This window comes from Mustela putorius, unplaced genomic scaffold (genome assembly GCF_011764305.1).
Source record: "Mustela putorius furo isolate JIRA1106 unplaced genomic scaffold, ASM1176430v1.1 tig00003853_pilon_pilon_pilon, whole genome shotgun sequence".
NCBI lineage: Eukaryota > Metazoa > Chordata > Mammalia > Carnivora > Mustelidae > Mustela > Mustela putorius.
In genome coordinates this window covers 82,450,059-82,475,744 of record NW_025422005.1, presented here as the reverse complement: position 1 = coordinate 82,475,744, position 25,686 = coordinate 82,450,059, and the positions used below count along the sequence as shown (strand labels likewise).

The 25,686-nt window shown below is 36.2% G+C and overlaps 1 protein-coding gene across 1 annotated transcript in view; it reads left to right on the top strand.

Moving 5' to 3' along the window:
- The window catches only part of DPYD (dihydropyrimidine dehydrogenase), an 836,293-nt gene that overhangs the window by 488,293 nt on the left and 322,314 nt on the right, over positions 1 to 25,686 (top strand). The window contains exon 14 of the mRNA XM_045064888.1: positions 2,653 to 2,817. Within this exon, the coding sequence (XP_044920823.1) occupies positions 2,653 to 2,817 (165 nt within the window). The remainder of the gene's footprint in view (positions 1 to 2,652; positions 2,818 to 25,686) is intronic.

Here is a 25,686-nt window from a genome sequence, read left to right as displayed (position 1 = left end):
TAGAAAAGCCCTAGAGCGGATTATGTTTGATGAGGCAATGATATTTAGATCCTAGAGGTTGGATAACCCAGAAAGTTAGGGTCAGCAATCAGGGAGATCTTAGAAGTTCCAGGGTGATGAAGTTCAAGCATGCTTCCTGTCATTGAGGCTCTGCAGTAGGCTGAGATGGCTGAGATGGGGAGAGGTGGAGTAATGGACAATCGGTGTGAAGCACACTACTTCCAGGATGTAGCTGTATTTGGTAGTAGGGAGCTATTCAGAGAAGAGGTCCCTGAGCTATCAGGGGAACCAAGGAAAATCCCCAGTTCCAGAGTAACAGACTAGTAGGAAAGGATCTAAGCAAAGAACCAATTCCTGAAATTTGAATACAATTCCAATCCCACATGTCTGTTCAGCAACAGAATAAAGCCAGCATAAATCCTGTATAGTTCCCATCCCTCAGGACAAGACCCATTCTAGTGCCTAGAATTTTGCTCTAGGCTTCTTTAAAAAACATTGTTTGAGCACCTACAAAAGGCCAGGCTAGAAGCTGGGCATGTAATAGCAAAGATAATGTCTCTTCTTCCATACCTTACATTCTCATGGAAGGTTCAGACCAGAATATAGACAGTAACAATGCAGGATGTTAAGAATGCCAATTGGGGATGGTATATATTGCTATGATAGCATAAGTCAGAGCAACTTATTAAGACTTGATGATGTTGGAGAGATCAGCATGTTTCTCAAGGGACTGAAGTTGAAGCCAAGACCTGAAGAATGGGCGAGAACAGGGATGCTGCCAACATTAATCCATTTCATTCAGTAAACTGGAGGTGTCACTAAATTATATAATGGTAATTTAAAATAGGTGCCCCTTCCTTTGCGGAGCTACTCAGTGCCAAGACTCCTGAGTTGGTGAACTGAAAGAGGACTGTGTCCTCTTTCCTTGGCCAAGTTTTCCTATGCAGAGCACAACCTGTGGCCTAGAATTGATTTATCTACGTGAAGGGCTTTTAGGGTAGGGGGTAAAGCAGAGGGAATGAGGACCTCAAGGCTTAAAAGGTGTGGCTCTTGAAAATTGGAGTATAGAGGAAAACCAGCTTTACTTGTTGCTAGAATGGTCTCCTCTGCCCATGATTGCGAGAGAGTACCGACCTGGGGGAGCTGCACAGAAGCCACCTGCTGGGTTGCAGGGCACATATTGAAGTATTTGCCAAGACAGAAATTTGACCCACCAGGCTTGAGCTTCCTGCAGCGACTCTACTTGTCATTTTACCCATTATAAGATTGTGGAACACTGTTTCACAATAGCAAATCAAAGTAAGGCTGGTGGTGTTGCCCACAATTACAATAGAAGTGGAATGGCTTAATTAGTAAAACATTAACTGGCAGGATTCCTATAAGTAAAAATGTACATATTTAAGGAGGCTTATTGTAACATTTATACCATTTATTTTATAATATACTAATTCGAATGTAAAAGTGAATGTAAATTACCAGAAATTAACATGCAATGTGAAGAAAAGTCCTTTCATCCTCTGCAACTGTAGCATTTGGCAGATTCAGGAATAAATAATCTTTTGTGGCAAGGGTATGCCTTATCAAACATATGCAGATCAGCACTAATTAATGCTAATTAAGGTTTCCTGTCTATCTAGTTGGAAAAACGTCCAAATGTTATGAAATCCAGTTAGTATGCCTATTACGCTAATTGTTTTATATGGGGTGGTTCTTAATTAAAATATGTAAATTGACCTTAATTGCTATATACTAATGGGGGTTCATGTTATCTCACTAAAAGTGACAAGATGGTGAGGAGGGGTACTTAAATGACTAATTCTGATAAATCCTTAACTAAATGACCTTTACTCAAAATTAATTTTAATTGGAAGTTGGCTAAAGAAACATTTTTCTTCTTTGTTTCTTTCTAGTTTTTAGTAATGTAAGAATGTTACTCTTCTTTGTTAATACAGCTTTAGAAGCAGTTGTGCATTGTTAATTACACTTAACAAGCAAGTTAATTTGACTGTTTACTGTTTATAGTTATCAGGAAGTTATTGATATCCTCATTTCAGTCTGGGGAGAAGTGAATTCTCATTGAATGTGTATTTATAGTTAGAATCCTATAGGTAAGTTGGCCAACCCAGTTAGTTTGTTAGAGTATGTGTTGAAGTTTGATGAGCTGGTAGTATTAATGTGTAGTCCTTGGCTGATTTACATTGCAATTGCTTTTTAAAAAAATATTTTTTCTTTACAAAACATTAGCTTTTATTGGAGTTAAAAATCTCATTGAAGGTATTTGCATTAAATAGACTGAAATGATATTCTTACATTTTACTTACCAGGTTTTTATTTATTATTTAATTGCAAACAAATTAAAATATGTATGCCCCAAACCAGTGTAAATTAATTTACATATTTTACTTATTTTTTTTTTTTACTATACTAACCTTGCAAGTACAGGAAGTAATTTAAATAAAACTAACAAATATTTTACTCTTTCATCTGGAAGTAGTTTATGTTCACATGTAATTTAAAATACATTTTTTAAGTCCTTCTGTAAAAATGTGAGAAAGGACTTAGTAAAATATTGTCATATGGAAAAGAGCAAAGAATAAGGATTGTAGTTTTTCTTTGTCAAAAGGAGACCCAATATCTTTACTCTTTTATCAGGACATCGTGACAAATGTTTCACCTAGAATTATTCGGGGGACTACCTCTGGCCCTCTGTATGGCCCTGGACAAAGCTCCTTCCTGAATATTGAGCTCATCAGTGAAAAAACGGCTGCATATTGGTGTCAAAGTGTCACTGAACTAAAAGCTGACTTTCCAGACAATGTAAGTGTGATTTAACGTCTAAAACAAAAGAATTGGCATAAGTTGGTGAATGTTTATTTAAACATCCAATTCATAGGCTTATAAATATTAATGTGTATAATATATTTTATTAAAGAATCTGCCAGTTGCTTTGCTGATGCATAGAAAGATAAAAAAGAAAGAAAAGCTCAAGAACTCATAAAAATCTGCACAATGTGAGGCTTTGTTATAAATGGGTGCCATGCAGATGGAAGAAGTATCTACATAAGCAGGAGGAAGAGAAATGAAATACTCATTTTATTGAGTTGATTTTCACTGGATGTGGCTAGTATTTATGAAGGTGATGACCTTAGGAAGAAATTGCAGACTATAAATCATTTTAAATATAAACCTGAGGCAGAAGCAGAATATCTTCGTATATAGTGTATTTATGTTTTTCCAGTGGGAAATAATTCAAATAATTTTAATACTTTTATACTAAATGAGTCACTATTTTTTTTATAAAACCCTTTCTTTAAAAGTACTGTATATAAAGATTACATATATTTCATTTCTTTATGGATTTTTATATGTTGTCAGTAGTTTTTTAACCTATAGATGGTATTTTCTCTTCAATAGATGGTTACAATTGTTCTTGATGTCATTCATTCATTTTTTTTCTCCCCTCCCCTCACTTCAGTGCACATATGCACACACGTGCATGTGCACACACACACACACATACACACATTCCCTCTCTCCATTGTATTTTCTGTCTCAGAGCTGGTGATGAATGGAGGTTGAGGTTTGAGCCATGTGTGTCTTTATTTGTAGAAAAGATTCAAAGACAAATTGGAATGGTTTAAGTATCCTAATGATAAATGTTTTAAAATCTGATGAAAGTCTAATGAAAATTGTTTTCCCACAAACTGGTAAATTAGAAAATCTTACCAAGGGACTTTTGCTATCATACTGTTGTCTAACCCATCAAGTTTTGTTCTTCTTTTTTCTGTTTTAGAAAGTCCTAATTGTTTCAAGGTTTTCCTATATTGAAACAAAATTTAGACACTAAGAATATAATTAATCTTCCTTAAGTCAAACCTTCGGATATGAAGGGAACTATGAAGACCCATATGAAACCTATAGCTTTTGTTCATTAGGAATTTTTCACTTTCTGAAAATGATGTTGCAAATCATCTCTGTGTTCACATAATACAATCAACTCTAATAACAGTTAGGTTGAGCTGTTTGTTTTTTAAAGGACCCAAATTTCGTGGGAAGTTTTTCTCAGAACGACTAGTACAAAAAATCGTCAACCATAAGAAGAATCATACACACACACACACACGTATATATATATTTATTATATATACACACAATTATTATTGTGTATATTATTATATATACATGCATTACATTATACACATATGTATATATATATTTTATTTTATTATCTATATATCTATACATACTTTTAAAAAGATTTTATTTATTTATTTGTCAGAGAGAGAGAGTGCACAAGTAGGGGGACTGGCAAGGAGAGGATTGAGAGGGAGAAGCAGACTCCCAGCTGAGCAAGGAGCCCAATGTGGGGATTGATCCAGGGCCCTGGAATCATGACCTGAGCTGAAGGCAAATGCTTAACCAACTGAGCCACCTAGGCATTCCTATAAATAAATTTTTAAAGATGGTCTGCAAGTTTGAGTATTATACCAGGTACTGAACATGCAGTGACATAATACCAATCACAATAAGCTTGAGTTCTTATAAGATTAAATTGTACTTGGTACTGTTATAACTGCCTTATATATTTTAACACTCATTCTTTAAACAATCTTTTTTTTTTTTTAACATTTTATTTATTCACTTGACAGACAGAGATCACAAGTAGGCAGAGAGGCAATCAGAGACAGGAGGAAGCAGGCTCCCCACCGAACAGAGAGCCCGATGTAGGGCTCGATCCCAGGACCTTGGGATCATGACCCGAGCTAAAGGCAGAGGCCCCAACCCACTGAGCCTCCCAGGCGCCCCTCTTTAAACAATCTTATTATTATTACTTACTTATTACTTACTATTACTTTCCCTATTTCACAGAGAGGAAACCAAGAGGAAACAGAGAAGTTAAGTAGCATGCCCAGAGTTACACAGCTAATACAATGTTCCCCACTCATCCACAGTTACAGTTTCTGTGGTTTTAGTTACCAGCAGTCAAGCCATGGTCTGAAAGCAGGTGATCTTCCTTCTGATGTATTGTTTGGAAAGTGAGTAGCTGCTTAAAGCTCTGTCACAGTGCTTATGTCATTCACCTCACTTCATCTCCTCACATAGACACTGTCCTCTCACATCATCACAAAGAGTGAAGACAGTACAATACAGTATTTTGAGAGAGAGAGAAAGATCACATTCTCACAACTTTTACTAGAGTATGCCGTTATAATTGTTCTATTTTATCATTAGTTATTATTGTTAATCTCTTGTAGTGCCTAATTTATAAATTAAATCTTTATCGTCCGTATGTACGTATAGGAAAAAGCACAGATTATTTTTAGAGGGTTTAGTGCTACCCATGGTTTCAAGTAGCCACTGGAGCTCTTTGAACATATTCCCCATGGATCAGATTAGGATTATTATATACAGTGAAACCAGAATTTGAACTTGAAACTTGCTTTTAGCATCTGTGCTCCTTTCTAACGATAGTATTCTCTAATGTACCTACTATAGTGTCATTTCAGGCCTTTAAAATTTCAATATGACTTTTTAATGCAGCATAAGAATAGTATGAAATATAATTTCCCCCAAATATTGCTCCTATAGTGTATCTGAAAAAAAAAATTACGTTTTTCCTGGAAGAGAACTCCCACCAATGGCTTAAGTTCTGTCTACCCTGTTCTGGGCAGGAGTGAGATGTTAAACAATGGCCTCCAAGAAATGACAGTAAGTAGACAAGAAAGCTGAGATGAAACCTTCACTTTGTAATTCCACAGCCAGGAAGAAGAGGCACATTTAAATGTTCTTTTCAATTTCCCCGGAAACAATTTTCTTCTCCTATAATGCTTTTTCTTCAGAGGAAACAATGCTTGCATTTCTTGTTTCTAATTCTTTCACCATTTAGATTGTATTCATTATTCTTTTTCTATATTCTTAGAACTAATTTCTAACATTTTATTCCCCATATCAAAGATAACATTTTAAATACAATTAAAATGGCATTCCCATTTGAACCCATGGAAATAATGTGTTGCACCTAGATATTGCCATGCTGAGAGTAGAATATCCCCCACTGTTTTGGAATTACTCTGATGCCAAACCCAATGAGCTGAATGAAAGAAGGTGACCCTTCATTTTCCAAGTTTAATTATCACTCTCACTGGAGTTTTCCCACATCATTCTCAAGTGCGTGGCTGCCACCTTTAATGACAGGGATCAGATAATTCAACCCACTGTGGCAGCTTCTAAGCAAGGGCTAACTTTTGAAAAAGAAATTATTCTGGAGGTTGTGGAGAAGGGATGTAGGTCAGCTGATATCAGCAGCTAGTATCTCTCTTTCCAGAGAGAACAGGCACCAGTTGACCATGAACTTGAGGAGACAGCTGGAAGAACATCTTGAATATAAAGAGATCCTGAAATATATTGTAAGGGCTTGTTTCTTAACTATCACAGAGTTCCACCAAAGCCTACACTTATATTAGACTTCTGCCCAGCTTTCAAGGTTTCCTTTTATTTATCTGTGAATTAAATTTGGCACACTGATCATTGTAGTGACAATTATTACTAAGAGGTTTTTTTTTTTTTTTTGTTCCTAAGCTGAGATTTTGCAATGCTTATTATGAAATGTACTGTATAATTAGGGCTTACAGAAATCAATTTTAAGTGAATCCTTTCATTCTCACTGCAAAAGCCTTAGAAACCATATATTTTAGACTTTGAAAAAAATTTTTACCAAAAAAAAAAAAAAACCATGCTGCATTTTGTCTGAATGCACTGAATTAGCAAACAAAGACTGACATTTTCTATCATTTGTGGCAGCTAAAGTAAGAGTTAGGCAAAAGATAGGGATTCAGCAGTAAATTAGCTGGTGAAGATAGAAAAGGGAGTGATGGCTTTGTTAGAGAAATTAATAAAGGAAGAACAATTGATATGTAAATATACTTCTATTACAATACACCTCATTCTGCTGAAACCCTTTCTCAGTTCATTACTGGGAAATCAGCATTATGCACATTAAGTTCAAAATTATTCCAAAGAAGTTGTTCTTCATCAGCATTTCTGAAAGCACTTTCTTGACCAATAGCCTCTAAATACAGAGTTCTTAACTCTTCATGTGTGCGTGTGTGCCATGGGCTCCGTATACACCCTTGTGAAACCTAAAGGCTTTTCTTCAGAATGTTTTTGAATGTGTAAAACTCAATTTGGTAGTTTGCAAAGGATTCCCATTGTCATAAAATAGAATGCTCAACTCATTTTAAAGAATACCTTATAGTAATGCATGTTCCTCTTTAATAAGTCACTAGAAATTCAGCCTGGTGGCAGATCTAATAATTATTAGATTACTAATAGTTATTAGGGTACTGTAATTTTGACATATAATGGTGACTGTCAGTGACATGGTGAGATATCTGTGACAATTGTGTGATTTTCCATGGCTTCTATCAGTGCAAAGTTAGAGGTATTGATAGCGCTACTGCGGTTTGTTGTATACAGGAGGAAATGCTAAATTTCAGCAGAAGTTAGTGAAAATAAAGGTCTAAGTTTTTCCCATCCAAATTCATGAATTTCCTGCATTCTATCAAGAATTCTATGTACCTCAGATAAAGAACATTATCCAGTGGTTCTCAGTTCTGGGTGCATATTGGGAAGCTTCAGAAAAGGTATTTATGGTTAGACCCTGTTCTAGTTCAGTCATTTCAGAAATTCTGGCATGGATACAATGAGTATAACTCTGTGTATGTGTGTGCATGCTTGGTATGTGTGTGTAGGTGGTGCATGTGTATATTTTTTTTAAGATTTTATTTGTTTATTTGACAGACATAGATCATAAGTAGACAGAGAGGCAGGCAGAGAGAGAGAGAGAGAGAGGGAAGCAGGCTCCCTGCTGAGCAGAGAGCCAGATGTGGGACTCGATCCCAGGACCCTGAGATCATGACCCGAGCCGAAGGCAGCGGCCTAACCCACTGAGCCACCTAGGTGCCCACGTGTGTATATTTTGTACAAAGTTCGTCAATTAATTTTACTGTGTATAAAACTAGCATCATTCATAACCCTTGACATATATCATTAAATATTTATTAAAGTCCTGTATCAGTGAGAGCCGTTTATAGGTGCTAGGAACCGTGGGCTTCATATATCTGTGAAGCAGAGTTTTTCCTCAGTTTCTCGATGAGGAAACTGACTTTTCAAAACATGGCATTGCACAGGGCACTGTGTCACACAGCTAGTAAGTGAACTCACTGGAACTGAAAATCTTCCCCTTACACCTTAAAGAGGTATTTAACTTGGCTCTAAGGAACCTGCAGAATTAGGAGTAATGTTATTTCAGTTCCCTTGCCCACCCACTCAGATGGGTCAATTATATTGAGCTCTCTTAACCACAGACTTTCAAAGAGAAAATAAAATCTTTTTTATTGGACAAAGAAAGAAGTCTGTCATCAGCCAACCATTATTTTGTCATTAGTCCCAGCACGGGACATTTTATAGCTCAATATATACTGCTTTGCAGGGATGTAGCTGACTTTAGAAAACAAGGTCAGTGACTCAATGTGGACCTTGGTTTGAACTGTTACCTGGTCCCACCTTAAGTTCTGTATTTGAAAATAGGGAGTCAAGAGATTCAGTTGGATCTATGGATCCCCTAAGCAAGGAAGATGCTCACTGCTTATTCAATTGATGTTCATCACCCCGTAACTCCTGCAGTCTTCCTATGGCACCATGAAGCCTGACTCAGCAGAAGCAGGCTTTCTTTTCTTTGGATTATTCATAATTAAGTCTTACTCATTAGAAATAAGGGGATTTGGGGGCACCTGGGTGGCTCAGTCATTAAGCGGCTGCCTTCAGATCAGGTCATGATCCCAGGGCCCTGGGATCAAGCCCCGCATCAGACTCCCTGCTCCACGGGGAGCCTGCTTCTCCCTCTCCCACTCCCCCTGCTTATGTTCCCTCTCTCACTGTGTCTCTCTCTGTCAATAAAATGAATAAAATCTTAAAAAAAAAAAAGAAGGGGATTTTGTTACCCCCCTCTCAATCTATTTAGAAAAATAAAATTTAGTAACAGATAACACTATAATATATATGTTGTCAGGCCAACAATGACCCGTACAGAGTTGTTATTTTTGCTTTCTTTTCTTTTTTTTAATTAAACCATTGCTTTCTTATCACAGACCTTATAAACCATAAAAATGACCTTGGCCCTTTCCCCCTCATATCCTGAAGAGGATATTCACCAACAGAAATGTAAGCATCCCTGCACTGGAGCAATTCCTTCTTTGCTCCCTCTGGAATTTTTAAGCTTCTCAAGTCTCTATTTCTGTCAATTTCTACACATTCCCATGTTGATTTATTTTAAATAAATTAGGAAACCGCTAGAGCAGCTATTGAAGGGAAGGTTAGTGTATCCCTAGGAAACTCCTTCCTTCTTTCCACCATGAATTCTAGAGGACATAGATACTTCCCAACTTCCCTTCTTTGCTAAAATCCAGAACAGTTATCTGATGATGTTACTTTAATGATTTTTTTTAAAAAGATATATCTAGTCAACAAGAAAAATAAAAATGAATCATAATAGTAATGGAAATTTTAAGTTAGGGTGGATGGAGGTAAACTAATCCATATCCAGTTACCCTAAGACATACCTATTTTCATTTTCCTAGATGAAAGAGTCAAAAGCTAAAAGCATAAGTTTTAAGTCAGAATGGATTTGAATTTCAGCTTGTCTTCTGACTTGCTATTTATTGGCACTCTCAACCTCAACTTCCTCATTTGTGCAATAACAATAACTATTCTTAGAGGTTGTACAAATTAAATGAGATATTATTTATAATATGTTTGGCACATTGCAGTTATTCACCACTATAAATTACTTTGCATAGGATACCTTTATGCATTTAGCTTTTATTCCTACTTAATATAATAATTGGTTTCATAAAATATTCTGAAAGAGGGATTTGGTAGGTCAAAGGTAACTGCATATTTATAGTTCTTGAAGTATATTGGCAGTTGTTTTCAAAGGATTTTTCAACAATTCATATAAAAGTCACTATTATAGAAATAACTACCAACTAAAAAATTTAAAACTCGCTCACTAAATATGCTTTTTAATGACTCTTCTGAACTTGAGTTTATTATATGTCATATAGAATATAAAGTATGATTCTTTGCTCAGTGTTGTATTCATTATACTTCTGTGCTTTAATATCATTCATTCTTTTGACTTAGTTACCAATTAAAACAAGACTTAAATAAGGAGTTATTTTCTTAGCATCAGCATAGAAACAAAGAAAATTTAAAATGTGTTTAGTTCTACAAAGCAAGAGTAGCCAAAATAAACCAGAATACATAATGTAGCTCATAGATCTCTGATTCATTTCTGGCTCCATGTAGCCAAGTTGTTTTTTTGTTTGTTTGTTTTGTGTTTGTTTTTGAGATAAAATATTCCTAGTTCCTTAAAAGAAAACATTAGCTACAGTTTAGATGGAGTAGTAGGCACTAGATTTACCATCCCAACTGAGATAGCAACATAAAAGAAAACTTATAAAATATATGAAACAACAGTTTTTAAGATCTGGAATATCAGTCAATAAAGATAGTAGTCACTGAGAGATAGAAAACTAAGGAACTGAGCTCTACCTTTGCTCAAGAAGGTTTCCAGGCCACATTGCAAGGAGCAGAACCCAGGTATCTCTCTGAGTTGAGACAGAAATCTCCAGAAAGACCAAGGTGGTTAGGATTCACAAGAGAGAACACCAGAAAGCAGAGAGCTACATACAGAGAACTCTTCAGAGCCCTACAGAATGTCTCTTTTGAGTATTCAGCAGAATGCAGATTAGCTCATGCAAGTGAGTGAATTAGGGGGGACTATAGAAAGAACTTTCTGAATGGATTAGAGGGACAAATAGTCAGTTCTCAAATGCATCTGGGAATAATGACTCTTCCTGCTAGCCAGACTAGAAAACCCTGTGATTCAAAATTAGCCATAGGCTGAGGAGCACTGCTTTAGTCATGCCCCACAAACTTTAAAGCAAGACCTGAAAGGATCAAAATATCTCCAAGTAACTTGACTGAAGCTCAGAATAAAATTAAAGGATATAGGAATACAAAATATCTAGGACAAAATAAGATAAATTTCACAATGTTTGGTATTCAATTAAAAATTACCTATCAATGGGGCACCTGGGTGGCTCAGTGGGTTAAGCCTCTGCCTTTGGCTCAGGTCATGATCTCAGGGTCCTGGGATTGAGCCCCCCATGGGCCTCTCTGCACAGCAGGGAGCCTGCTTCCTCCTCTCTTTCTGCCCGCCTCTCTGCCTACTTGTGATCTCTGTCTGTCAAATAAATAAATAAAATCTTTTTTAAAAATTACCTATCAGAGAGGGAGACAAACCATGAAAGACTCTTAACTGTGGGAAACAAACTGAGGGTTGCTCGAGTGAAGGTAAGTTGGGGGATGGGGTAATGAGATGATGGGCATTAAGAAGGGCACATTACGTGATGAGCACTGGGTGTTATACACGACTGATGAATTGTTGAATACTACATCTGAAACTAATGATGTACTATGTGTTGGTTAATTGAATTTAAATTTTAAAAAATTACCAATCATGTAAGAAAGTAGGAAAATACAACCCCAAATAAGAAGAAAATCAATGAAAAATGTGCCAGAACTGATGGGATGTTAAAATTAGCATGCAAATGTATTAAAGTATCATTACAACTATATTCCATGTGTTCAAAAACTAAGTTAAGAGAAGGAACATAGATAAAAAACAAACAAACCCCCACTAAACCAGACTTCTAAAATGAAAACTACAATGAATAAGATGAAAAATACACTGGTAGCTATTAACAGCATGTTAGGCACTGCAGAAAAAATGATTAGTCAACTTGAAAATGTAGCAATAAAAACTAAAGTAGAATGCATGCAGGGGTGGGGGGGTGTTGGGGAGTGGGGAGTAAACATAGTGTTAGTGAGCTAGGGACAACTTCAAGTGGCCTCATATGTACTGGAATTTTCAAAGTTTGAAGAAAATAATGGCCCCAGTTTTCCCAGTTTTACATAAAGCTACAAGCCTTCCCATTTGACAAACAAACAAACAAGAAACTTGAGTTCCAGGTATAAGGAGCATGAAGAAAATTACACCAAGGAGAATATCATAATCAAATTAATCAAATCAGTGACAAAGAGAAAATTTTAAAAGTGAAGACAGAAAGCATGTTCCATATGGAAGAATAAATATAAAGGTTATTGTTTTGATTTGTTGTCAGAAACAACACAAGCTAGAAGACAACTTTCAAGTGCTGAAAGAAAAAAATGACAACTGTTCATCTAGATTTCAAAATTCAACAACATATCTTTCAAAAATCAGATGAAGGGAGCCTGGGTGGCTCAGTTGGTTGAGTGGCTGCCTTTGGCTCAGGTCATAATCCCAGAGTCCCAGGACTGAGTCCCACATCGGGCTCCCAGCTCCAAGAGGAGTCTGCTTCTCCCTCTGACCTTCTTCCCTCTCATGCACTCTCTTGCTCTTCTCTCTCTCTCTCTCTCTCAAATAAATAAATAATCTTAAAAAAAATACAGATGAAATGCATTCTTTTTCAACCACAAGAAGACTAAAAGAATTCATCACTGAGGGATTGACACCACAGGAAATATTTTTTTAAATGTTTTAGGTAGAAAGTAAAATGATGCTAGGTTGAAATGTGGACCTACACAAAGGAATAAAGACTGCCAGAATTTGTAACTATAAACAATTTAATTCATGTTAGAAGAGAATTGGTTGCTTAAATGAAAATATAAAACAGTCTGTGGTTTATAAAATATATTAAGGTAAAATATATGATAATCGTACAAAAGTTGTGAGGAAGAAATGAAAGTATACTACTGTAAGCTTCTAACTCCTTATGTAAATTTTTTTTTATCACTTGGAGATAGACTGTTGACTTCAAGATGTATTCTCTGAACTCTAAATAACCAATAAAGTAATGCAGGAGAATTATGTTAAAAAGCTAACAATAGCTAAAAGGCTAAAAACAACGTTAGAGATATAAAATAGAATCATATAGAGTACCAAAAGAAGGCAGAATAAGAGAGAAGGCCTATAAAAAAGAGACAATGCAGATAGAAAACCTATAGTAAGGTGATAGAGTTAAACCTAACTATATCAATAATCACATTAAATGTAAGTGGTCTAAACATCCCTCATTAAAAGGCAGAGATTTTCAGATTGGATGGAAAAGCATGACTCAACTATATGTACTGCTTACCAATAAAATAAAATAAAATAAAATTTAAATATGAAGACACAAATAGAAAATTGAATCAATGGAAAGATATATCATTATAACTCTAATAAAAAAATCTTGTAAAATTAATGACAGACAAAATAGATATCAAAGCAAAGATTATTACCAGGGACAAAAAGAATCATTTTATAATGATGAAATGGTCAGTCCATCCAGAAATGATAACAGTCCTAAGGTTTATGCACTTAGTAACAAGATTTTATGATACATGAAGCAAAAACTGCTAGAACAGGAAGGAACAATAGAAAAACTCAAAATAACTGTTGATCCTAATACCTACCAGTAAATAATTAATAAAACAATGGAGTGAGGTTATTCAGAATTTGAAAAATGATGTCGACTTATCTAATTGACATTTATTGGACATGTCACCCATAGCAACAGCATACACAGTTTTTGCAAATACATCCATACCATTTACTAAAATAAGCTATATTCTGTGCAATAAAAGAAGTGTTAATAATTTTAAAAAGTTCAGTTCATCTAAGGTATGTATTCTGACCACAACAGGGATGTATTTGGAAAATCCCCAGAATATTTAAAAAATAAATAATACATCTAAATTACCTTTGAATAAAGGGAAAAAGCTTAAGAGAGATTGAAATTATTTTGAATTGAATAAAAATTAAAGTATTGAATATTAAAATTTTTGGTATGTCATAAAAACATTACAAGTAGGGAAATTTATTACATCAAACACATATAATCAGAAGTGAAGAAAGTTCTCAAATTAATTATTGCAACTTCCATCTCTACATACTAGAAAAAGAAGAACAAACTAAACTCAAAGTAAATAAAATAAGGATATAATGAAGATCAGTGGAGGAAATTGATAAGTAGCAAGAAAAACAATAGAGAATATCAAGGAGAGTAAAGCTTTGCAAAAGTCATTGCAAGAATAACTGTAATTGATAAAACAGCCAGATTGATGAAGGTAAAAGGAGAGAAGAAACACAAATTATCAGTATAAGAAATGAGAGAAGTAGCACCGCTGCAGGTTCTATGCATATTAGAAGAAAAACTATAGAATATTATCAATAATTTTATGCAAATAAACTGGTTCATGAAAGACAGAAATTATTAAAGCTTAGTCAAGAAACAATAGATAATATTAAAGAAATTGAATTTATAGTTCCAAACATTTCTAGGAAGAAAACTGCAGGCCCAGATGGCTTCATGGGTAGATTCTACCAACAATTTATGAAAAAATAATGCCAATTCTACAACTCATTCAGAAAAGTAAAACAGAGGAAATACTTCCCAACTAAATCTTTGGTACCAACACCCTAGTATCATAACTTGACAAAGACAGGACAGGAAAAGTATAGACTATTATCCTTCTTGAACATAGATGAAAAAGTTCTAAACACATTTTAACAAATATAATCCAATTAATATATAAAGATTATTAATATATTATGACCAAATGACGTCTGTCCCAAGAATTCCAAGTAGGTTTAACATTTCAGACTATTGTAATTCACAGAAATGACAAACTAAATAAAAGCAACAATGACAACAACAATATAAATTTTATAATTATCTTCATAAACCAAACAAAAAAAAATTTAAGAAATCTAAAAATCTGTTTCTAATTTAAAAGAAGTTTCACCAAACTAGGAATAGAAGGGAAATTCCTTAACTTAGTGGAAAGCATTAAAAACAAATAAAAAAACCAAAGGTAATATCACAGCTGATGGTGAAAGACTGAACATTTCTTTCTAAGAGAAATAAGATAAGGGTATCCGCTCTCACCGCTACTATTCTGCATTGTGCTAAAGTTTCTGTTCTGTTAAATAAGAGAATGACAATAATAACAAAAAAAGACATGCAGATTTCAAAGGAAGAAGTAAAACTGTTTTTCATTCACAGATGACATGATTGTTTATGTAGAAAATGTGATTAAATGTACCAGTAAAACCACTTTATTTACAAAAGCAGGCAACTAGCTTACAGGCTGTTGTTTTTGGATTTGATTTTTTTAAAAGAAAGATTTTATTTATCTATTTGACAGAGAGAGAGGGAGAGAACAAGCAGGGGGTGTGGCAGGCAGAGGGAGAAGCAGACTCCCTGATAAGCAGAGAGCCCAACATGGGGTTCAGTCCCAAGACCGTGGAATCATGACTTGAGCCAAAGGCAGACGCCTAACTGACTGAGCTACTCATGTGCCCTCAGATTTGATTTTTTAAAAAATATTGCATTAAAATCGTGTTTATCTTCATTAACAAATTTTTTTGTACTCTCTTAAATTTTTACCCTAGGAGAATGCCTAACTCACCTCATCCTAGACATGGCCTGTTAAAATACTACTTTAAATAATAAATGAGTTTATTGGCAAAGTTACAAGATCTATGATCAATTTATAAAAATCAATCAAACCTTTTTTTAAAGTTTTTTTTAATTTATCAGATAGAGATCACAAGTAGGCAGAGAGGCCAGCAGAGAGAGGGGGGAAGCAGGCTCTCTGCTGAGCAGAGAGCCCCATGTGAGGCTCAATCCCAGGACCCTGGGATCATGACCTGAGCTGAAGGCAGAGGCTTTAACCCACTGAGCCACCCAGACACCCCCAATCAAACTTTTTATATGATAGCAATAGACAATTGGAAACTAAAATAAATATATTAATATATCAACATTAATATATCAATAAATAAGATAAATATATTAATATATCAATATATAAAATAAATATACTAATATTAATATATCAATATCCCCATGAAATACGGATAAATCTGACAAAGATGTGAAAGACATGAACTCTGAAAACTACAAAATATTGCTGATAGAAATCAAAGATGACCTGAATAAATGGGAGGCTATACTGTGTTCAATGATTGGAAGAGTTCGTATTGTTAAGATGTCAAGTATCCCCATACTGATGTAAAGATAAAATGCAATCCTAATCAAAATGTTAGCTTGAGGGGCGCCTGGGTGGCTCAGTGGGTTAAAGTTTCTGCCTTTGGCTCTGGTCATGATCCCAGGGTCCTGGGATTGAGCCCCATATCTGGCTCTCTGCTCAGCGGGGAGCCTGCTTCATCCTCTCTCTCTGCCTGCCTCTCTGCCTACTTGTACTCTCTGTCTGTCAAATACATAAGTAAAAATCTTAAAAAAAAAAATGTTAGCTTGATTTTTTTGGTGGGATTTCACAAGCTGATTTTGAAATTCCTATGGAATTTATAATAGCCAAAACCATTTAAAAAGAACCAATTTGGAAGTCTAAAAATCTCTCTTCTCAAGACTTATTTTAAAACTACAGGAATCAAGATAGGGTGATACTGGCATAAAAATAAATATACAAATAGACTAATAGAGAATAAGAAGCCCCAGAACAACTCACACATTAGTTGTATGAGTAACTGATTTTTGGCTATGCTGCAAAAAGGAAATCCAGTGTACAAATTACAGTCTTTTCAACAAATGATGCTTGTAAAATTGGGTATCCGTATTCAAAAAAAGTATATGTTGACTCATATCTGGCATGATGTATAAAAATTAATTCAAAGTACTCATAGACCTAAACAATAAACCTAACACTATAAAACTTCATAAAGAAAATATCAGAGAGGGGCGCCTGGGTGGCTCAGTGGTTTGGGCTGCTGCCTTCGGCTCGGGTCATGATCTCAGGGTCCTGGGATCGAGCCCTGCATCGGGCTCCCTGCTCCGCAGGAAGCCTGCTTCCCGCTCTCTCTGCCTGCCTCTCGGCCTACTTGTGATCTCTGTCTGTCAAATAAATAAATAAAATCTTTAAAAAAAAAAAAATCAGAGAAAGTTCTTGTCACCTTAGGTTAGGCAAACATTTCTTAGATATGTACCAAAAGCACAGTGCTTCAAAGAAAAAAAAAAAGAGACATGATTAGAATGTTTTGCTCTTCTAAACCTATTGTTAAGAAAGTGAAAATATAAACCAGAATAGAAGAAGATACATCATATATTTGATGAAGGACTTATATCCAGAATATTTTTTAGTCCAGAATATTTAAAGAACTTTCAAAACCCATAGTAAGAAAGGAAATAATCCTCCTCACTTTGAGCAAAAATATTTGAGCAGATACTTCACCAAGGCAGATTAGGAATGATAAATACGCAAATAAAAATGTGTTCAGCATCATTAGTCATTATAAAAAAGCAAATTAAAACCACAGTGAAATATACACCTATTAGAATGTCTAATTTTTTTTTTTTTAATTTGACAGAGAGAGATCACAAGTAGGTAGAGAGGCAAGCAGAGTGAGAGGGGGGAAGCAGGCTCCCTGCTGAGCAGAGAGCCCGATGTGGGGCTCGATCCCAGGACCCTGGGATCAAGACCTGAGCTGAAGGCAGAGGCTTTAGCCCACTGAGCCACCCAGGCACCCCAGAATGTCTAAAATTTAATGTTAGCTAGGATATATGCAGCTACAAGACTCCTATACGTGGGGCATGATAAACACGTTAATCATCTTGATTGTGATGGTTTCAAAGTAAATACACCTGCTTTAAATATGTACAATTTATTTTGTTATACGTTATAACATATAAAGAATTGTACATATATAACATAAGCAATTTATGTATACATAACATATGGAATTATATATAGTTTATATAACATACTACATATAACATACATAGAATATGTATATCATATGTAAAGTTATATGCCAATAAATCTGTTTAAAAATAGGTTAAATTTAAAATTATAATGCCACTTTTCATGGATTGTTTCCTGGTAATTAATTCTGAGTTTAGTTGGATGGGTAAACTCCTATCACTGAGCTCCTCAATCCCTACCCCATTGTCTGAGCCACCAGGCAATTATTATCCTCCACAAAATTGTGGCTTTCTGGCATAGTTTTCTGGTAACATTCACTTTGATGTTGACTCATGAGAATTAACAGGTTAAAATGACCTTATGCTGTTTTAAGAAAAAAAAAAATGTTGGGTCAATTTTTGAGCTTCTGCTCAAAAATTAAAATGCTAGCCATTCATGTCTTTCAGTAAGGGAAAAATCAGAAGGAAATTTATCAAAGCTTTTTTTTACATAGTCACATTTTACAAGCATTAACTGACTACAACATACTTTTTCTCATACTCCCCTTTACTTTGTAATTTGTCAGGCTGCCTTTTGGGTAACACTGTTGTCTCCTCCATACGAAAGTATGGCATGGAACACACTGAACCATGCAGAAAGAGACCCCAGGGATGGTGATGATGAATTGAGTTTAAACTCTTTTTTTTGGCATAAACTAGCTCATGAAAGAGTCAATGGAAACAATTTATAAGTTACACATGTTTGCTACGTAACTGTAACCGGACCATGTCTTAAAATGAAACCAAGTCCATATTCAAAACAGCTGGAGTTTCATTCAGTGGGCTCACTTAGTTAATACCAATTTGGTAATCTCTCATCCTTTCTAATGTTTTTGTGGAGAACTGAACTCAAATGTATTCTTCTAAAATATTTGGGAAACCAGGAGAGAGAGAAAGGATAAAGTAAAACCTTCTACTCTCCTCCCCTTGCTCCTGCAAATCCCTAAAATATATTTTTTTTATTTAAAGATTCCGTTTAGGGGCATCTGGGTGGCTCAGTTAGTTAAGCAACTGACTTTGGCTCAAGTCATAATCCTGGGGTCCTGGAATTGAGCCCCACATCGGACTGCCTGCTCCTTAAGGAGCCTGCTTCTCCCTCTTCCTGTTCCCCTTGCTTGTGCTTTCTCTCTCTGTCTCTGTCTCTCTCTGTCAAATAAATAAATAAATAACCTTTAAAAATATAATAAATAAATAAATAAAAGGCCTATTTAAAAACATCTTAGAAAAAAAGCACCACTGTTTTATGAGAGGCTTAAAAGTAGGAGGTAGTATAAAGGTTTTTATTTAACATAAGATACTGCAATTCTATGTGTTGGATTTACTTTGTCAAAACTACTTATCCTATTTTACTTTTGGGAGTGGGGGATGGGAGCTTGCTGGTAGACAACATTTTTCCCCCAGGTTCTTTTTTGCCACTAGGTATTTTATTCTTTTACATTGCACCCTACAGGGATATTCCAGAGATTTATTTTTCAGAAGGAACTATTTTCATATTTTCCTCTTAGGTCTTTTAAGACATTTACTTGAAAGTATTCTCTTTATTCTTTAAGATAGTTAAACAAACAGAAACTTAGCAGTGCTGTTTTAAAGGTTTGTACACTGATATAATGACTGTTTTTCATTTTTAGCCATTATTTATGGTTGGATAGTTGATTCATTTAAGCAGAATTTGAGGCTGTATCTGAGACCCACAAATAAGATCTAATTAATTAAAACCAGCTAAAAGGAGAATAGTCACAGAGGCCTTGGACAACTAATTTAATCACCAGGCAAACCAATCATTCCTACAAGTGAAGTAAACTTCGATAAAACAAACGTGTACAATGAACCCTCCAAATGATTGAAAATTGTATTCTGTGGGATTTGTCTTCATTTTAAGAACCAAAGTTATGAAAATATACATTAGAAAGAGGGCCATTTTAGTAGGAATAATACACATTTATAGGCAACTTGCAATTATCCATTTCAGTAACAGATAGGGAAGAAATTCAGCAATGAGGATATGTTATTTTTACCAGTATCTTCTAGTTTTATATCAACAGTGCATTTCATAATTGTGTTAGAGATAAAAGCAATGATTTTAAAAAGAAAAGAGAAGAACAGAAGAAAAAGAAAAAAAAATCTTTTGGCAATCTTTTCCCAAGGCAAACCCCAAATCTTAAGGGAAGTATAAGAAGCAAGAAGTGAAAAAGGGACTTTAGGAAATCAAGGCATAATAAGTCACTAATTTTGTATAGCCATTTGTAGAACACATCCAACATAGCTGGATGAAGGTAGTAATTTCTTAAGGATTTTACTCAGGTTGTAAGTGGTAGAATTTCTGTTATGTTCAGATGTTATGTTATCTGTTATGTTCAGATAACAAAACATCTGATATGTACACACAATAGAAAATTAATATTTCTTAAAAGTCAAGCTTTAGAGTACTCAAAAATGTTCATGTTTTTCTTTTCACCTGGATTTTCTTCCCCTTCTGGTGGAGGTGCTAATGAGCAGAGAAATGGTAAAGGTAATCAGCCAGAGGGAAGAGAAGAATCAAAGACCTAGATAATTCACAAACTGGAAAATGAGCTCCTAACTAATCAGGACTGGATTGTAAATAGGATAGAAAGAATTTATGCATCCCTGGTATTGGCCTGAATAGCATTTGTACCCAATCCAAGAAAAGTATGTGTGAATTTCACAGTTAGCTATTTTTTCTCCCTTTGAGATTTTTTCCTGAACTAATTATCCATTGTGTACATGAAGCAAAGAAATAACTTACCATTAAAGTCATTTTTGAGGTAGATATTTCACTTCGCATGTTGTTAAAATGCCTGGAGCATTAATAAGGAATGAGTTAACTTTATTAATATAGCTTCTTTGGGGAGTTTCTGATCTATATACTGATCACCCAAAAGGAAATTTTGTATAATATTTTATTCATGCAAAATTTAGGGAAGTAACTAGATTGACTAATCTTTCCATAATAAATAATTTAATTTAACTTTGTGCTGCTTTTTGCATTTTAATTTCTTCATAATGTGTCCTTTAAAATCCCCAATATTAAAATGATCAGTGACTATTTGTGGTTAATTTAGTTTAAATTGTAAATTTAGTTACGGCTCTGGGGTTACAAGGTACCGGGGAAGGTGCCTTAATATAGGAAGTGAACACATTTAAAGACTGGAAAAGCTATGTGTACAATCAGATTTTTAATGAGTTGTTGGAGACAGCATAGAAATCAAACAAACAATGACATATAGCACTACATACCAGTAATTCTTAGTATTACCTACACTGTGATTGCACCTCAAATACTTTACATTTCATATACTTTCATACCCACTACTTAACTCCAGGATTTTATGTCATGTCTTTTCTTTTCTTTTTTAAGATTTTATTTATTTACTTGACAGAGAGCAATCACAAGTAGGCAGAGAGGCGGAGAGAGATTGGGGGAAGCAGGCTCCCTGCTGAGCAGAGAACCCGGGGCTCCATCCCAGGACCCTGAGATCATGACCTGAGCCCAAGGCAGAGGCTTAACTCACTGAGCCACCCAGGCGCCCCTTGTGTCATGTCTTGATACAGAGTTGTTGCCTTTGTCTCTGCTTAACACCTTTTGCGAACTTCTCAGCTCAAACTCAAACAGCCAGAATAAATGCAGTATGGTTAGATTGTGACTTTGAAATTCAGGCAGGACTTCTGCTTCTCCTTCAAACGTAGAAAACCAGAACCTGCCACTCTCACCCTAACAAGCAGAACAAGTCAGATAAACTGCAAAACGAAGTTTTTAAAAACCTCGCAGGGGGGGTGCCTGTGTGGCTCAGTCAATAATACGTCAGACTTTCAGCTGAGGTCATGATCTCAGGGTCCTGGGATCAAGCCCCTTGTCAGCAGGTTCTTTGCTCAGTGGGGGCTCTGCTTGTCCCTCTGCCCCTCCCCCTTACTTGTACACTCTTTCTCTCTCTCAACTAAATAAATAAAACCTTAAAAAGAAGAAAAAAAAGAAAAACTAGCAAAGATCTGAGAATGCAAATTAACCTACATGAGCTGGATTCCAGAGAATGGTAAGTTCTTTTTTGGAGAGAAGAAACACATAACTGCTTTGCTCATGTGTTTGCTCAAGACACATAAGTGGTCTGATGTGTGAAAATATAAGGAGCCCAGACACAGACCTTGTCAGTCTTTGGCAACCAATTCTTTCTCATGTTACTTCATTGAGTAGCCTATCAGTTGTGGGCTAAGGCAGCCTAAGTGAGAGAGAGCCGCTCTAAGGTAGGTACAGTCTTCTCCAATTACAGAGATCAGAACCCTGCTGAAGGCTTGGGTTGCAAGACATTTTAGGCCTTCACCCATGCGCTGCAGTGGCTCTTTTGAAGGTTTAAGGAAGGAAGGCTCAGCAGAAAGATACTCTGAAGCACAGAAAGCCTGTGTGGACTGCAGAGCCAAGAGAATGCCTTAGCAACACAAAAAACTGACAGCTGGTCTGTAAGCAGCAAAAGATATTTCCGATGGTTTGGAAAGTTGGTGGCTGGCCTAATCATAATAAAGAGGCCCTGGAGGCTTTCTGGGGCTCAATTCCCAAGTCCTACTGAAAAGAAGAGTTCTGATTCAGCCATCAAAACGTTTGAAGCCAGTGGAAAGCTGAATCTAAGTAAAACCACAACAAAACCCAGACTCAACAACAGATTTCATCAACTCAGTCTCTTACATTAGCAACCTGATAATAGAAGTGATGCACTCTTTTCTGGGGAGAATTATTGTTTAGGTAAGTTTCTACTGTTCTTTTTTGGTACGGGGAGGACCAGAGGGAGAGAGAATCTTAAGCAGGCTCCATGCCCAGCCTGGAGCCCAAAGTGGGGCTCTATCTCACAACCCTGAGATCATGTCGTGAACCAAAATCAAGAGGCAGACACTTAACTGACTGAATTACCCAGCATTCTTCTATTGTTCTTTTGTACAAGCTATCTGGCATATAATAAAAAACTATAAGACATGAAAAAAAAAAAAAAAGAAAAAGACAATGTGACCCAGCATCAAGATTAGGTTTTCTTGTAGGTTGAGCAGATCCAGAGATAGAATTGAAATGATCAGATAGAGACTTTAAAATTACCATGATAAAAGCAAAAAGAAAATCCAATGGAAGAGCGAGCATTCATGAAAAGATACAGAATTTTATCAGAGTTGTAAAGTATTAGAAAGATCCAAATGGAAATAAATGAAGAATACTGTGTCAGAAATGAAAAATGAATGGGATAGGCTTTATGGGAGCCTGGATATGGCAGAGGGAAGAATCAGTGAAGTTGAAAGAATAATAGATGTTGTGCAAACTGAAGAATCAAAGAAATACATGTCATAGTGTTTACGATCTGTGGGACAATATCAAATGCTCTAGCAGTGACGTAATTCAATCTTATAAAAAATAAAGAGATTTGGACATTAATTATTAAATCAAATGGTACCATCTTACAGTGGCTTTCCTTGACCATCACGTGGAAGGCAGTCTCCTATCCCAGACCCCAATAATACTCTTTACTTTTGAAAGTATCTATTTTTATTTTATTCTACCAATATTTTTCATTAATTTTTTATTTTTATTAAAATATAATGTATTTTGGCCCCAGGGGTACAGGTCCGTGAATCATCAGGCTTACACACTTCACAGCACTCACCATTGCACATACCCAATGTCCAAACCCAACCACCGTCTCCCTACGCCCCTCCCCCTGGCAACCCTCAGTTTGTTTTGTGAGATTAAGAGTCTCTTATGGTTTGTCTCCCTCCTGATCCCATCTTGTTTCATTTTTTCTTTCGCTAACCCCCAACCCCTCCACGTTGCTTCTCAAACTCCTCATACCAGGGAGATCATATGATAATTGTCTTTCTCTGATTGACTTATTTCACTCAGCGTAATACCCTCTAATTCTATCCACGTCATTGCAAATGGCAAGATTTCATTTCTTTTGATGGATGCATAGTATCCCATTATACATATATACCACCTCTTCTTTATCCATTCATCTGTTGATGAATATCTTGGTTCTTTCCATAGTTTGGCTATGAAAAGTTTCAGCAGTATGAACATTTGGGTGCACATGCTCCTTTGAATACATTTGTATGTTTAGGGTAAATACCCAGTAGTGTGATTGCTGGGTCGTAGGGTAGCTCTGTTTTCAATTTTTTGGGGAACCTCCATGCTGTTTTCCAGAGAGGTTGTACCAGCTTGCATTCACACCAACAGTGTAAGAGGGTTCCCCTTTCTCCACATCCTCTCCAACATCTGTCATTTCCTGACTTTTAAATTTTAGCCATTCTGACTGGTGTGAGTGGTATCTCATTGTGGTTTTGATTTGTATTTCCTTGATGCTGAGTGATGTGGAGCACTTTTTCATTTATCTGTTGGCCATCTGGATATATTCTTTGCAGAAAAGTCTGTTCATGTCCTCTGCTCATTTTTTGATTGGATTATTTGTTCTTTGGGTGTTAAGTTTGATTAGTTCTTTTTATTTTTTTAAGATTTTATTTATTTATTTGATAGAGAGAGATCGCAAGTAGATGGAGAGGCAGGCAGAGAGAGAGAGAGATGGAAGCAGGCTCCCTGCTGAGCAGAGAGCCCGATGCGGGACTCGATCCCAGGACCCTGAGATCATGACCTGAGCCGAAGGCAGTGGCTTAACCCACTGAGCCACCCAGGCGCCCTTGATTAGTTCTTTATAGATTTTGGATACTAGCCTTTTATCTGATATGTTGTTTGCATATATCTTCTCCCATTCCATTAGTTGTCTTTTGGTTTTATTGACTGTTTCCTTTCCTGTGTTAAAGGTTTTGATCTTGATGAAATCCCAACAGTTCACTTTGCCCTTGCTTCCCTTGCCTTTGGCAATATTCTAGGAAGAAGTTGCTGTGACTGAGTATTTTAGTATTTTAGTGAGAATTTTTGCATCTGTGTTCATCAAAGATATTGGTCTGTAATTCTCTTTTTTGATGGGGTCTTTGTCTGGTTTTGGGATCAAGGCAATGCTGGCCTCATACAATGAGTTTGGAAGTTTTCCTTTCATTTCTATTTTTTGGAACAGTTTCAGGAGAATAGGAATTAATTCTTCTTTAAATGCTTCGTAGAATTCCTCTGGGAAGCCATCTGGCCCTGGGCTCTTGTTTGTTAGGAGATTTTTGAGAAAAAAAAAATTTTTTTTAAAGATTTTTTATTTATTTATTTGACAGAGAGAGAGATCACAAGTAGACAGAGAGGCAGGCAGAGAGAGAGAGAGAGAGAGAGAGAGGAGGAAGCAGGCTCCCTGCTGAGCAGAGAGCCCGATGTGGGACTCGATCCCAGGACCCTGGGATCATGACCTGAGCCGAACGCAGCAGCTTAACCCACTGAGCCACCCAGGCGCCCAAGAAAAAAAAAATTTTTAATTTAATTAACTTTGCAAGACTAAAGAATCATGGGGAGAAAGTCATGAGTTCCATACTTTGCTTTCCTCTCCTCTGGAATTCCGCTGTTCTCCTTGATCAGTGAGCTTGGTCTTGGCTGGATGTTCTTGCTGATCTTCTGGGGGAGGGGTCTGTTGTAGTGATTCTCAAGTGTCTTTGCCCAAGGTGGAATTGCACTGCCCTTGCCAGGGGCCAGCCTAAGTAATCTGCTCATGTTCGCTCTTGGGAGCTTTTGTTCCCTGAATGCTTTCCATAGAGCTCTGGAGGATGGGAATGAAAATGGCACCCTCCCAGTCTCTGGCCCAGAGGAGTTGAGAGCTTGGGGCCCCACTCCTCAGTGCACCCTCGAAGAAAAGCACTCAATCACTCCCATCTCCCTGATGTCTGGCCATGCTCTGAGCTCACCCAGGCTGCGCCG